The sequence below is a fragment of the Crocuta crocuta genome, unplaced genomic scaffold (genome assembly GCF_008692635.1).
Source record: "Crocuta crocuta isolate KB4526 unplaced genomic scaffold, BGI_CrCroc_1.0 scaffold271, whole genome shotgun sequence".
Classification (NCBI taxonomy): domain Eukaryota; kingdom Metazoa; phylum Chordata; class Mammalia; order Carnivora; family Hyaenidae; genus Crocuta; species Crocuta crocuta.
The window spans coordinates 3,859,713-3,871,838 of NW_027527824.1; the positions used below are offsets into that span (position 1 = coordinate 3,859,713).

General features: G+C 55.9%; 1 protein-coding gene across 1 annotated transcript in view; it reads right to left on the reverse strand.

Annotated features, from left to right (window-relative positions):
* OAF (out at first homolog) overlaps positions 1–10,477 on the reverse strand; it is a 17,722-nt gene extending 7,245 nt beyond the window's left edge. The window contains exons 1-3 of the mRNA XM_077777781.1: positions 10,469–10,477; positions 9,890–9,931; positions 9,671–9,784 (exon numbers count right to left, since the gene is read on the reverse strand). Coding sequence (XP_077633907.1) covers positions 9,671–9,784; positions 9,890–9,931; positions 10,469–10,477 — 165 coding nt within the window. The remainder of the gene's footprint in view (positions 1–9,670; positions 9,785–9,889; positions 9,932–10,468) is intronic.
* Positions 10,478–12,126: the final 1,649 nt, after the last annotated feature.

Below are 12,126 nucleotides of genomic sequence, written 5' to 3' on the forward strand. Positions count from 1 at the left end.
CCGCGTCAGCAAGCATCAGGAGTAAATAGATTGGAAGAGGGCACAGGAGTTAAGAACAAAGGCTCTGTAGCCAGTACTACCTACGTTCAAATCCTGGCCTTGCTGATACCAGCCATATAGCCTCGGGGGGGAATTAACCTCCCTGTACCTTAGTTTCCACATCTGTTAGATGAGTTAAACTAACAATACCTATACCTCCAGAGATTATTATGAGGGGAAAATGAGTGAAAGGTTTTAGAACATAGCAGGCTGAGCTCTTTATTATTGTTGCAATCTCTGGCCTCGCTCCAACTGTGATCTATTCCAGACCTCCAGATGCAGAAGCAAAGGGTTTTCTCCGAAAGATGCCCCTGAGGCCCAGAGAGGTCAGGGGAGTCCTCTGGGGTTTGCGGGTAATCAGCAAATCCGTGGGAGAGCACTGGTTAGCATGGCCTGGGGCAAGGCCTTCACAGACCCCAGGCTGGACAGGGAAGTGGCCATGACTAAGGCAGAGGCCCCTGTCTTCAAGGGGCTCATGGAGAGGCTGACCTCCTGCAACCAGAGTCAGAGCACCAAAAAAGGCCTAGGATTGAGGTTTATGATAAGTGCTATGAGGCAAGGATGGATGAAGGGGCATTTGTTTACCCCTTTAGGATGGGACGGGAGGCGAGGAGGGAGGGAGGGAAGACTTCCCTAGAATGAGGGATGGTTCAGTCCTTAACAGTCAAAGGATGGGAGAGGGGCTGCTTTCTAACAAAGAGAGAGTGGCATTTACAGAAGACAGGGAAATGTGAGGCTCTCTTAACACGCCCCCCCCATCTATCCCTCCACAGTGTTATTGATCTGCCGAATGCCCTTCGAAGGCTCTTCTTGTCCTAGCATACAGTGTGCCATCCACGTCCGGCACGCCTGTCCACCAACAACCTCTCCTGTACCCCCTGAGCACTGATCTAAAGAGCCGGTAGTTCCCAGAAGTGATGAGGCCATGTGACTTTCCACGAGCTGACTCCTCTGCTGGGGATGTCCCCATCTGCCTGCCGTCTCTCAGGATTCGGTTCGAATGCATCCCCTCTGGCCCGTCCCCGCAATGCTACCCTCATCAACCATCCAGCGGACTCGGCCCGTCCCAACTCCCAACCTCTACAGCACGAATCCCACTGTGTTTGCAACCTTCCAGACTCAGCTCCACGAGCCTGGGACAGTATCTTATTTGCAGCGTATCCTCACTCCCTAGAACATAGCAGGTGCTCAATAAGTGCCTGGTGATGAATACACGAAGAAGGAGCGCACACACGAGAACCTGGAAGCATTCTGAGAAAACCACCAGGGACGGGGTAGGGCGAGGGAGGGCAGAGAGAGGTCGAAGGAAGAGGCAGGCGAGAGGAGAAGGGCAGTGGGTCTGAGAGCCCAGCCAAGGAGTCCCGGCTTCATCTAGTGGGTCACTGGAAGCCACGGGCTTTGAGCTGGACCTGAACCTTGAGTTGTGCCAGGCCCGTGTGCACCTGATCTACATGCCTGGACGAAGGACCCCATCCTCAGGTAGCATCTTCTGCCCGGGGAACAAGTCATCTAGGCCCTGCATGGTCTGCAGCTGGCTCAAGGGCAGAGACCAGGCCTCATTTATGCAGTAACCTCGGGGTCTGGCACAGAGCTGTGTTGACATTTATGAGCCGAGTGAACAAATGCATGCACGCACACATGCTCTGGGGCCTCCATCCATTCCCTCGCCTCCAGCTCCTCCAGCTGCTCCTTTGGCTTTTAGGAGGTTTCGGGGATCACTTAGTTCACGATCCAGTGAGGGTCCAGCTGGGGACGTGACCTTCACAAGTCATGCAGCTGCAGAGGCAGGACCCGAAGCCCAGAGCTCCTGACTCACAGCCCAGTGATCTTCACGCTCCCCCCGACCAAGCCCCCCTGTCCGCCCTTGCCCAGATCTCCTCCTTCTCCATGTTCACCCCTGCCTGTGCTGCTGAGACCCACAACAGCTCACAGAGAGAAGGCTGCGCTGGGGCTCCGGGTGAACACCTCCCAGACAGCGGAGGTGTCTCCGGGAAGCACAGGGGTGAGGCGGAGCGGGGCGCAGCCCTGTGCACTTGAACAGCAGACATCCTGAGCCAGGCCCAGGTGTGGCCTTGTGGAGGACGGGGAGCAGCGCTGCAGACAGAGCCCATGGGGGTCGGGCTGGGATGACAGTGGTGCGGTCACATGGCCCTGGACCGCTGGCTCCCAGCCTCAGATAAGATGGGGGGGGCGGGGGAGGGACACGAACTTCTCTTTTGCTTTGGCCGCTGCTGGGGTTTTATGTTACAGCCAAGTCGAATCCTGACTGATACACAGGGACGCCCACCTGCTTCCCCCCCTTCACGGGTCTCCCGTCTGTAACCTTTCACGCGTTCTTGCTTCCAGAACATCTTTCACAAGCAGTTGCTCCTGTCTGTCCAGGGCTCCCATGGGCTCAGCTCTGCATGCCCCTCCACCCCCCCCACAGCCCCCTGCCCTCACATGCTGGGCGCTCACATGAGTCACCTCACCCCTTTCTCTGAGTCAGCATCATGTCTCTCCGAGTCTCCCACACAGCTGCACGCAGTCCCTCACCCTCGGTCTAACATCCTCCTCACCCTGCTGTCACACTCTGCCCCCTTCTCCAGGGAGCCCACCAGGGGAGAGGTGGGGGGGAGCCCTCCCACCAGCCCACCCCTCCACCATGTGGAGCTGAAAACTAAGGGGGCCAGGGTGGGGAGCTGCCCCTCCCTCAGCACCCTCCCAGCCACCCACCCCTCCATCCCGGTTCTTGCGAAGCACCCACTCTCCCCCTCCCCCCCCCTTGTTGGACAGGTGGTGCGGTCTCCTGGGAGCCTCCTCTGCCATTTTGCCCCCTTCCCATCCCACCAGAGCACATGATTCGGAGGCCTGGGCTGAGCCAATCTAAATATTTATTCCCCTGCTCCTGGCTGGGGCTGCTTTATGGCTAGAAAAGGGGCCGGGTTTGTTGGGCTGTGGTGGCAAGGAGAGGCGGTCGGGAACCGGCACCTTCCTCACTGGCGCTGGCTGCCCTGTGGCAGACACAGGGGCATCTGGGCTGCTCTGCCCAGTCTACCCGGGCAGGAACAGGGGTGGACGGGGTCAACCCAGAGCCAGGCAGAGCACATTCCCAGGCTGGTGCCCAGGGACTCAGGCTGCCCCCCCTTACCCCATTACAGGGATGCCTGCATGCCCTCAGGGCCAGTCCGGGGACAAAAGCTTCTTGTTAAGGGCCGTTAGCACAACCACTAGTCCCGGAGCAGTGCCCCCTGCCCTCCTCCCAGCCCCCTGAGCCCCCAGTTCTCTGTCAGCCAAATCCCAAAGGTCACTACTGTTCCAACCGCCCTGGGGAACAATGTGAGGTTTTATGCGGATCAATTGCACCCCGCTGTCCCGCTGACTCAGGGCTCCTTCTATGGAGCTCCAGACTCCTCTCTCAGCCAGATTCCCAGCCCCGAATGCCTCTCTTGCTCCCTGCCCTTCATCGGAATCCACAGTGGCAGCCGCTTAAACACTTGCCAACGTAAGGGACCGAAGCTCCTAATGATGCTGTGGCCCCTGGAGCAGAAAGAAAGTGCCAGAACAAGGCGCTTAGCAGCGAGGAAGGAGAGCTGGGGGTGGGGTGGGGTACCTGCCTGGGCCCTGGCTGGCACCGCTACCTCACTTCTCGCGAGCCTATGTTGGCCTCTGCTTTGCCACAGCCTCTGATGCCATTCTCATAGGACCCTGAGTGTCCTACTGTCATCTTGGCAATGCCCCTGCCGTGTCTGAGCCTGGGGCTCCGAGAGGTCAAGTGGCTCATCAAGTCACACAACTGGTGAAGGGCAGGAAGACGAACATGGCGAAGGCTCAGTCATCTCCGTGAGATCTTTTACAAACAGTTCTCTCTCTCTCCCTCTCTCTCTCTCTCTCTCTCTCTCTCTCTCACACACACACACACACACACACACACACACACACACACACATCTCTCTAGAGGAAGAGTCTTGGGCACAGAGCTGCCAGGAGCCAATACCCAAATCCACCGGGGGTTACAAGCTTGAGGGGAAGGGGTCCAGCTCAAGTCTGTAGAGAGGAGGGTTTCTCTGTAGATCTGTTTCTCTGCATTAAGGCCTTGTGAGCTTCCTTCTTCCCTTTCCCCTCCCCTACTCAGCTATCTCTGGCCTTCTGGAAGGAGCCTACATATGTTATAGCACACCCAAGTCAATTCCATATAGTGGGAAGATCCCTGGGTCCTAATCCCAGATCATTAGCTACTTGATCTTGTCAGAGTCACTTCATAGCTCTAAGCGTCAGGTTGCACATCTGCAAAATGGGGGCAACCCTTGTCTCATGATGTAGTAGTGAGATCAAATAAGGCTGTGCGTGAAAGCAGCCAACAGTATGTGATCGGAGGGGCCAGTCGGTGCGTGAGATGCAGGGACGTGCAGCTTTTATCATGAGGCTGCACCCTGTCTTTCTGTGAAGGAAAGAGCCCTTCTCTGCCTCTCGCCATCTGATTTCTAGCAGGCCCCTCCTCCCTGGTCCCAGGTGGCAGTCTCCTGGGCACTGCCTGACCTGGGCTTTTCTGCTAGGACTCCACCTGGACCTTGGCATTCAGGGCTGGGAGATGCTTGCCAAGCTCCAGGGAGCATGTCTGAACCTTCCCTTAGGGCCACAGATCCAGATCCCGGGAGGAATTCTCAGACACGGCAGCGGGACTGCCATGGGGCACAAGCCAGGACACAAGCCAGGTCATTCCATCTGGAGACTTCTCAGAAACTCCTATGAGGAAGTGCTCTGGGCTCCCAGAAAAGTCTGGGCCTCTCCTGAAAGCATTTCTGCGGCTCTCTGTTCCCCAGGAAGACAACCGCCCATCACATTCCTGTGTTCCAAACTGCTACACTTCAGAGACCTAATGTAGGGGTAGGGGAACCTGGTCTCTCAAAGCTTCTCCACTCTGACATCCGTGTGACCTCACATCCTGCTGTAATAAACAGCCTCTGGCAGTGCGTGGTCATTTGCACATTCCACATCTTCCAGACTTACATCTGACGACAGCCTTCAGCTTCCTACGCTGCTCCCTTGCCACAGCCAGGCGCCCCCTGAGGCGAGGACCCTGGCGCTCTCTGCTGTTCCTTCCTGACTCCCACTCACCCATCGGTGCTCCGGCCAGGGCACCAAGGGCTCAAGTTTCCTCTCTTCTTGGGTCCTGCAGAGCGACCTTGAACTGACCCACACCGCCATATGGCTCCTGTTATCTTGGCTCCAGCGCAGCGCCCCTCAGGGCCCCCCATGCCACACTTCTGGAGCCCGTGGTTCCTCTCTCCCCCCTCCTGTTGGATCCACCACCGTGAAACAGTTGCACATGACTTTCTCCTATCTTTCAGCCCCACCCTACCCATCCGGTCAGCACCAAACCACACTGGCTGGAACATGACTCATCCCCTCCCTCAGCTTTTGGACACTCAGACCAGGGAGCGAAGGGGAAAGAGAATTTGGACAGGGACACCAGCCTGGGGGAGGGGGCCCAAGCAGGCTGATGGACAAAAAGCCAGGTGAGGGCCTGGGGGTGGTGACGTGTCTGGTATTGAACATGCCGAGTGAGCGTGCACATCCGAGTATAATTACATCCATAGGACTTGGATTACAAAGGAGAGTATTGCCTGCTGGGGGTGGATTGCGAAGGACAGTCGGTGTGCTGTGGGCACGTAGAATTAGGTGTAATGTCTATACGCTGCCTGGAGCACATTAGGGTTATCCTGGGTAGAATGACAGGTCGCCAAGTGCTAAGTGAGTGTGGGCTCTGCCTTCATTTAATAGTCTAACCTGCCTGTTGGAGTCACGGGGCCCCTTTAAAACTACTGTCGCCCTCAGATATCAGATCTAACTGCTATGGGCTGCAGCCCAGGCATCGGGATTTTCCAAAGCTACCCAGGTGAGTCTAATGGGCATCAGAGTTTGGGAGCCACTGAGTCATGGCCCTTTTTTCTTTCTTCTTCTTCTTCTTTTTTTTATTTTTTTTTTAAGCCTCAGCTCAGTCTGCCTGATGGCCAGCAGCCTTGGGGCAGGGTATGCAATGACAGAGGATGGCCATTTGATAGCTCCAAGCTACCTGTGGAGTTTAGAATCAATCCTTGCTTCAGGCTCTGCGTCCGACAGCGAGTGAATTACTCTGATTACTGTTAACTGCCTTAGCACCTTCAGGTCCAGCGTGGCAGTGTGGGGACAGCCAGACAGGACTAGAGACTTGCCTCTCGGTGGAGGCAAACAGCGAGAGTGGGAGGGACTGGAAAGAGGGGGTACAGCCTTGGGTACTCCAGAGGGGCAAAAATGACTGCTCCACACTCGAAGAGGCTGGCCAGCAACTGTGCAGTGGGACAGTTAATTTTGTGTCAACATAGCTGGGTGAAGGGGTACCCAGAGGGCTGGTCAAACATTACTGCCGGGTGTATCTGTGAGGGTGCTTCCAGAAAAGATGAGCATTTCAATTGGCAGAATGAGTAAAAAAGAGGGCCCTTGCCAGTGGGAGTGGGCATCACGCAATCCGGTGAGGCTGTGGATAGGACAGAAAGCAGAGGAAGGGCGAGTGTGCTCTCTCTGCGTGGGCTGAGACATCCATCTTCTGCCCTTAGACACCGGCACACCTGGTACTCAGGCCCTGGGGCTCAGGCTGGAGCCACACTGCCAGCTATCCTGGCATAGGGATGCCGCTTTGGCCGATGTAGGCAGTGGACTTGGGTGGGGGTAAAGGCTATACAAATGGCGGATCGTAGAACTTCTCAGCCTCTATGAGAGCCAACCTCTGGTAATAAATCTCTTTCTGTATATCTCACTCTATGTCTTGTTGTTTCTGTTTTTCTGGAGAGCTCCAATGGACAGTGCTTCGAGGAGACAGTTACGAAGAGGGACTCAAGGCACCTCTAGGCTCAGTACTGACCTTCTGTGTGACTTTGAGTCCATCATTCAACCTCTCTGAGTCCAGGCTCAGCAGGGAGGGCCCATGCTGCATTGTGATGTGGGCGACAATTATGAAAGTTGTGGCTTCTATTTCTTGGGCACTTACCACAGCAGCCATTGCAGAGTGGGTATTTCCCATGGATTACCTGCTTACTACTCCAGATAGCCAGGGGATTGCTACCATTTTCACCCCCATTTTACAGATGAGGAAACGAAGGCCTGCAGAGATTAAGTATCCTGTCCAGGGTTAAACCACATCTGTCTCATTTCGGTCTGGGCTGTCTCCCAAAGGTGGGAAAATGGCAAACATTGCTATCCCTAAGTGGACGAGGGGAGTTGGTAAACAAAACAAAAGAAACACAATGTTCAAGACTTCTTCCCAGGGGAAAAATTGTTACATCTAGACAGAACCTTGTGTAAATCTGCCAGAGGCTATGGGGCACAGGGCCTTGAGGACGGTGTGGGCCACAGAAGGATTCACGTAGGAAAGCTGCTTTGGCCAATGTAGGCAGTGGACTTGGGTGGGGGTAAGGGCTGTGCTGCCCCGCCCCAGGCTGAATGAGAAACCCGGAGCTGGAGAGACCTCAGAGAGCGGGTTCCCCTTCTGTGCCTTCCACCCCCAATTCCCGTCCTTGCTGGTGAAATCGGAGATGCCAGGGCGGGTGTGAAATGCCAGCTTCTGGGTCAGAGGCTAACCTGAAAAGCAGACTCTGGAAACCTGGGCGGAGGTTTGAACCACTGCGAGGATTAAAATGGGGCCCTTGTGAGCAGCTCCAAATGGCTTCTCCAACTGGGCAGTCAGCCCCTGACCAAACTCTCAGCTCCAGACCCCCGTCCTGCACCCCACTGCCACTGGGGCTCTCCCCTCTCGTGGCCAGTAGAGTAGAGCAATAAAAGAGTTTACGCTGTAGCCAGAGGCTATAAAAGCTCAGCCCCACCCAGTCCTGTGTCTTGGGTCTCTTGCTGATGTCCTAGCCACAGCCCGGGCTGCTGGAGAGGTCCCCGGAACAGGGAAGCCTCTCCCCAGGGTTCCGGCCACCGGCCACCGTAGAACAACGGGCAGTGGGCAGGAAGGTTACGAGACTCTTGGCCTGGCCAGAGGCACGCTCTCACCGACAAAGGGCTTCTATGGAAGGTTAGAGGGGAAGAGGAGACCACTGCCTCCTGAGGGGTCTGGCTACTACTGGGATTTCCCAGGAAAAGAAGATGCTTGACAAACTCTCCCTGGAGTTTAGGTGTGTGGAGGCCGGAGGGATTCTGGCCCGGCCAGCTTCCTTCTCTCCCCCCTACCCCCCCACAAGCCCACCTGCCCCTACCTGAATGTGAGAACCTAGCATGGCCCTACTGAGAAAGGAAGGGCCAAAAAGCCTTCCCAGCTGTGATGACCGCCCACAGCCATGGTCCACCTATGTCCCATGTCAGTGACAACTCAGTAGTTTGGGAACAGATCGGCAGTCAAGCCCTACCTCACTGTCCACTGGATCCCCTCACCATGCCATCTACGGCAGTTCTGTTGGGTCCCCCAATTCTGCCCCTTGACCCTCAAGTTCCCACTCTCTATAAAAGGGAGGAGAGAGAGATGGCTTGGGCGAGGCTCTATAGCCCTGAACTTCTCCAGCTCTGCCCGGCTATCTAACTTGCCTCACTTCTCCACTCCCCCAGAGACAGGGCCTCTTTTTATCAGAAGAGGGGTTGGTGTGTGTGTGTGTGTGTGTGTGTGTGTGTGTGTGTGTAGATCAGGAGACTCCCTTCAAGTACCTACTCCTCGCCACCCTCTTTCCTTCCAGAATTCCTGCTGCTGGGTCACCGTTAGTCACTCACTACCCTTCCAGGCCCATTTGCTGGCAACTCCCCCAGCTCCTCCACTCTCCCCCAACCCCAACAAACTTGGGGGCCACAACCACCTTCTGGTGCCTCCACCAGGTTCCTTCTGGTTCCTTTCACACACTGAGCAGAGGCTGGTTTCTGCCCCCTTTTCTATATCTGGGCCAAAACATGGAGGTTGGCCAGCCGACCTGCCAGGCAGCTCTTCCAGAGTGGGGGTGCTTCACGTAGGGCCTCTCCCCACGTCCTCCTTCTGCAAGCTTCCCAGCCCGCAGGACCAAGGAGTAGAGGTAGCTTCTCCTTGGCTCCGGAGGAACAAGGTACAATCAACTCTTAGTTCCGTTTCCCCCCACCCCCATGCCTCCAGCCTAGGAAAGTGAAACAGGACAGTTGGTTCATGGACCCCAAGATGTCAGAGCTGAGAGGCCTGGAGCCACCTCACTGACCTGCACAGAGGTGAAAAATGAGGCCCAGAGAAGGAAAGGGACTTGCCCGAGATCACACAGCAAGAACCCAGGGCCCCTGATTGCCAGCCCAGGACTTTCTCCTCTAGAGCACAAGGGAATTCCTCCAAGAAGGGAATCAACTCTTTTGAAGGGGAGTCAGCACCTGGAGGGCTGTGGGAGAGCGGGAAGAGAAGTGGGCAAAGCGCATGGAGTCAGGGAGTGAGAAGGGGCCTGGGCACCCGGAGCAAAGGGGCAAAAGGCTGGAATTCCTCGGGCAGAATGAAGCGGCCGGATCTGGGGGCTGGGGACTCTGCCAAGAGGCGCAGAGGAGAGCCCGACTACCCCGGCTAAGTCTCTAGCCTCTCCTGGCCCGCCTGTGTCCACCTGCAGGCCTCGGTGCGGCCGGGGATCCCGGGGCGCCCTGGCTCCCACGTCCCTCCACGCGAGCGAAGGCGCCTCACCTTCTTGAAGTCGGCGGTGAAGGAGACGAGGGTGCCGTCGGGCTTGCGCAGCTCGAGGCTGATGCTGTCGGCGTCGCTGTCCGCCTGCAGGCTCTCCTGGGTGACCTGGCNACTCTGGCGCGGCGAGACTCTGTTTTGCACTTTTCATTCAATCCCACCCCCCGTCACTTCCTTCGGAAAACAGAAACCACCAGGACCTGCCTTAAAGAGACCGCGCACCTCTCGGCCCTTAAAGGGCTCGCGGCGGCTCCCCGCGCTCGGCTGTGGCCCGGGGCAGGGGGCGGGGACAGGGGACCTCCGCGCAGCGGCTTTGTGGGAAAAGGCCTTTCTCAATCTGCCCCCCTCCCTGACGCGCGCCCCGTGCGACCCGGCTGTGTCAGGAGTTGGCTCAACGGGCAAATCCCTTCCTCCCAGCAGGGGCGGGACGGGTGACTCTTCCCCCCGTCCCGTCCACCAACCCAACACTCCCTCCCTCCCCCCCTCCCCTCGCCTCTTTGGCTCGCTCTCATGCCACGTGGACTAAATCATCAGGCTTGGTGTTTTAGGGGTTTTGTTTGGTCTTTTAGTTTCTCTGACACAGCGAATTTCTAAAAACGGTTCTGCAAAATCAGACCTCACCTCGCCTTCAGCCTTTGGATTGTCTTAGGTTGGGAGAGGTGAGCTGAGGTTCTTGCCCTAATTTGACATCCCTCTGCTCTGGTATCTTGATAAGTCAGGCCACCTCTCTGAATACGTCCCCTCAACTTGGGTATATTTTGTGAGCCCCAGGACAGCCTTTTCTTTTCAGTCTTCACTTACCCCATTCATGGCCCATCAACAGCCCTGCCCACTTCCCAAGATCTCCGTTCTCTTTCCCAGAGACTGGCTGAGCCAGTCCAGGGAAATTCGGGAGAATGACTAGGAACCCAGAACACCAGCGCTTGACCGGCAGGGCTACTCCCACAAGTCCCAAGAAAATATGCCCTGCGGTGCACCTCAGCAGTGACCTGGGTGAGGGTAGGAGGCATCCAGGGAGATCTGGTTCCGGGCTTCCACTGACCAGCTGTGTGCTTTGGGAACGTTTGAAAAATTCTTTGGACCTCGGTGCTCCCCCGTGTACAGGGGGGAGTTGCCGAGACCTACGATATCCTGTCAATTTCACGGAAGAGGAAGCCTCAGGGAGAGATGTTCAGAACCTATTGTTCGCTGAGGTCCATTCCACTTCTGTGTATTCTAGGTGCCTCTGTTCTGTCTTCCGAGCTCTTGACCGCGGATGGTGACTACTCCCCTTGCCTCTGAAGCCTCCTTCCCTGCTAGGCTCTCCTCAGCACAGGGTTCTTATTAGTACAAAAAGGACAGCAGGTACCCAGGCACCTAGGTGCTGTGAGGGCACCGACAGCAGCCCCAAGCCCTGTGAACTGCAGTTTGGGGCCTACAAGCTGTCTCCTTACTGCCAACCCAGGGCTCTTCCCACTATACTCCACGGCCTGCATTTATAGGACCAAATGGGATTCAAGAGATGCTCTAACTCAGTGTTTTCCAAGTTTGCGTTATCAAAAGAATCATCTGGGTGCTTGTTAGGAAAACAAACACCTGGGCCCCTAAATCTAGCCACACAGACTCCCTAGAGAAAAGAACCAAGGATTTGCATTTTTAACAAAGGCCCAGGTGATGCTTGATATAAGGGGTTTGACAGTTGGTACTTGACAGAGGGCTAAGCAGAGGGGATCTAAAACAAACATCTTTCCTGGGGAACTGCCCTGGCCCTGGAGGACTTTATCTTCACATCAGGGAGATAAGGCAGGCTGTCAGAGAATAATAGATTAGCACCATGACTGCTCCCAGGCCCTCCCACCCTGAGCTGGCAGAACCGAAGAAGAGATGTCCAGGGTCTCAAAACTGGCATCCTGCCTACTAGGCTACCATCCCAATCCTGCCTTCAAGCTAGATCTTCTCACATGAATCAGTCCCCACAGTCACTGGGACCTCACCCGCATTTCCTAACTTCCCGTTTCAGGTCCTGTCCCCCATCCATCATCAGCGCTGCCCCAAGCTGTGTTCCCAGGCTCCTTCCCCTTCACCCCAGTGAGATCCCAGAAGACATAAGCAGAGAAGCCCTGTGTGTCTGGCTTCTTTTTTTAAGTCTCTGAGGCTGTGTTTATCTCTATTCAAATCCTGCGTTTGGAAACGAAGAGAGAAGACCTCAGCTCCTCTGTCACTTCCTCGCCATGATCAGCTTCCTCCTTTAGTTTAACCAGAGATCAAATTAGATTTTTCTCTTAAGATAGGGGAGCTGATGTCTCACACCACCCTCTGCGCCCTGACTCTGTCCCTAGTCTCTCCTTTTAGTTTTACCCAACCAAACTCTTGAAGATCCGGGACAAACTTGGAGTTTCCCAGAAAGGCTTTCTCAGCCACCGAGCTATGGCTCTGCCCAGTACTCCTCTCTCTCTCTCTCTCTCTCTGGCCTCTGGACT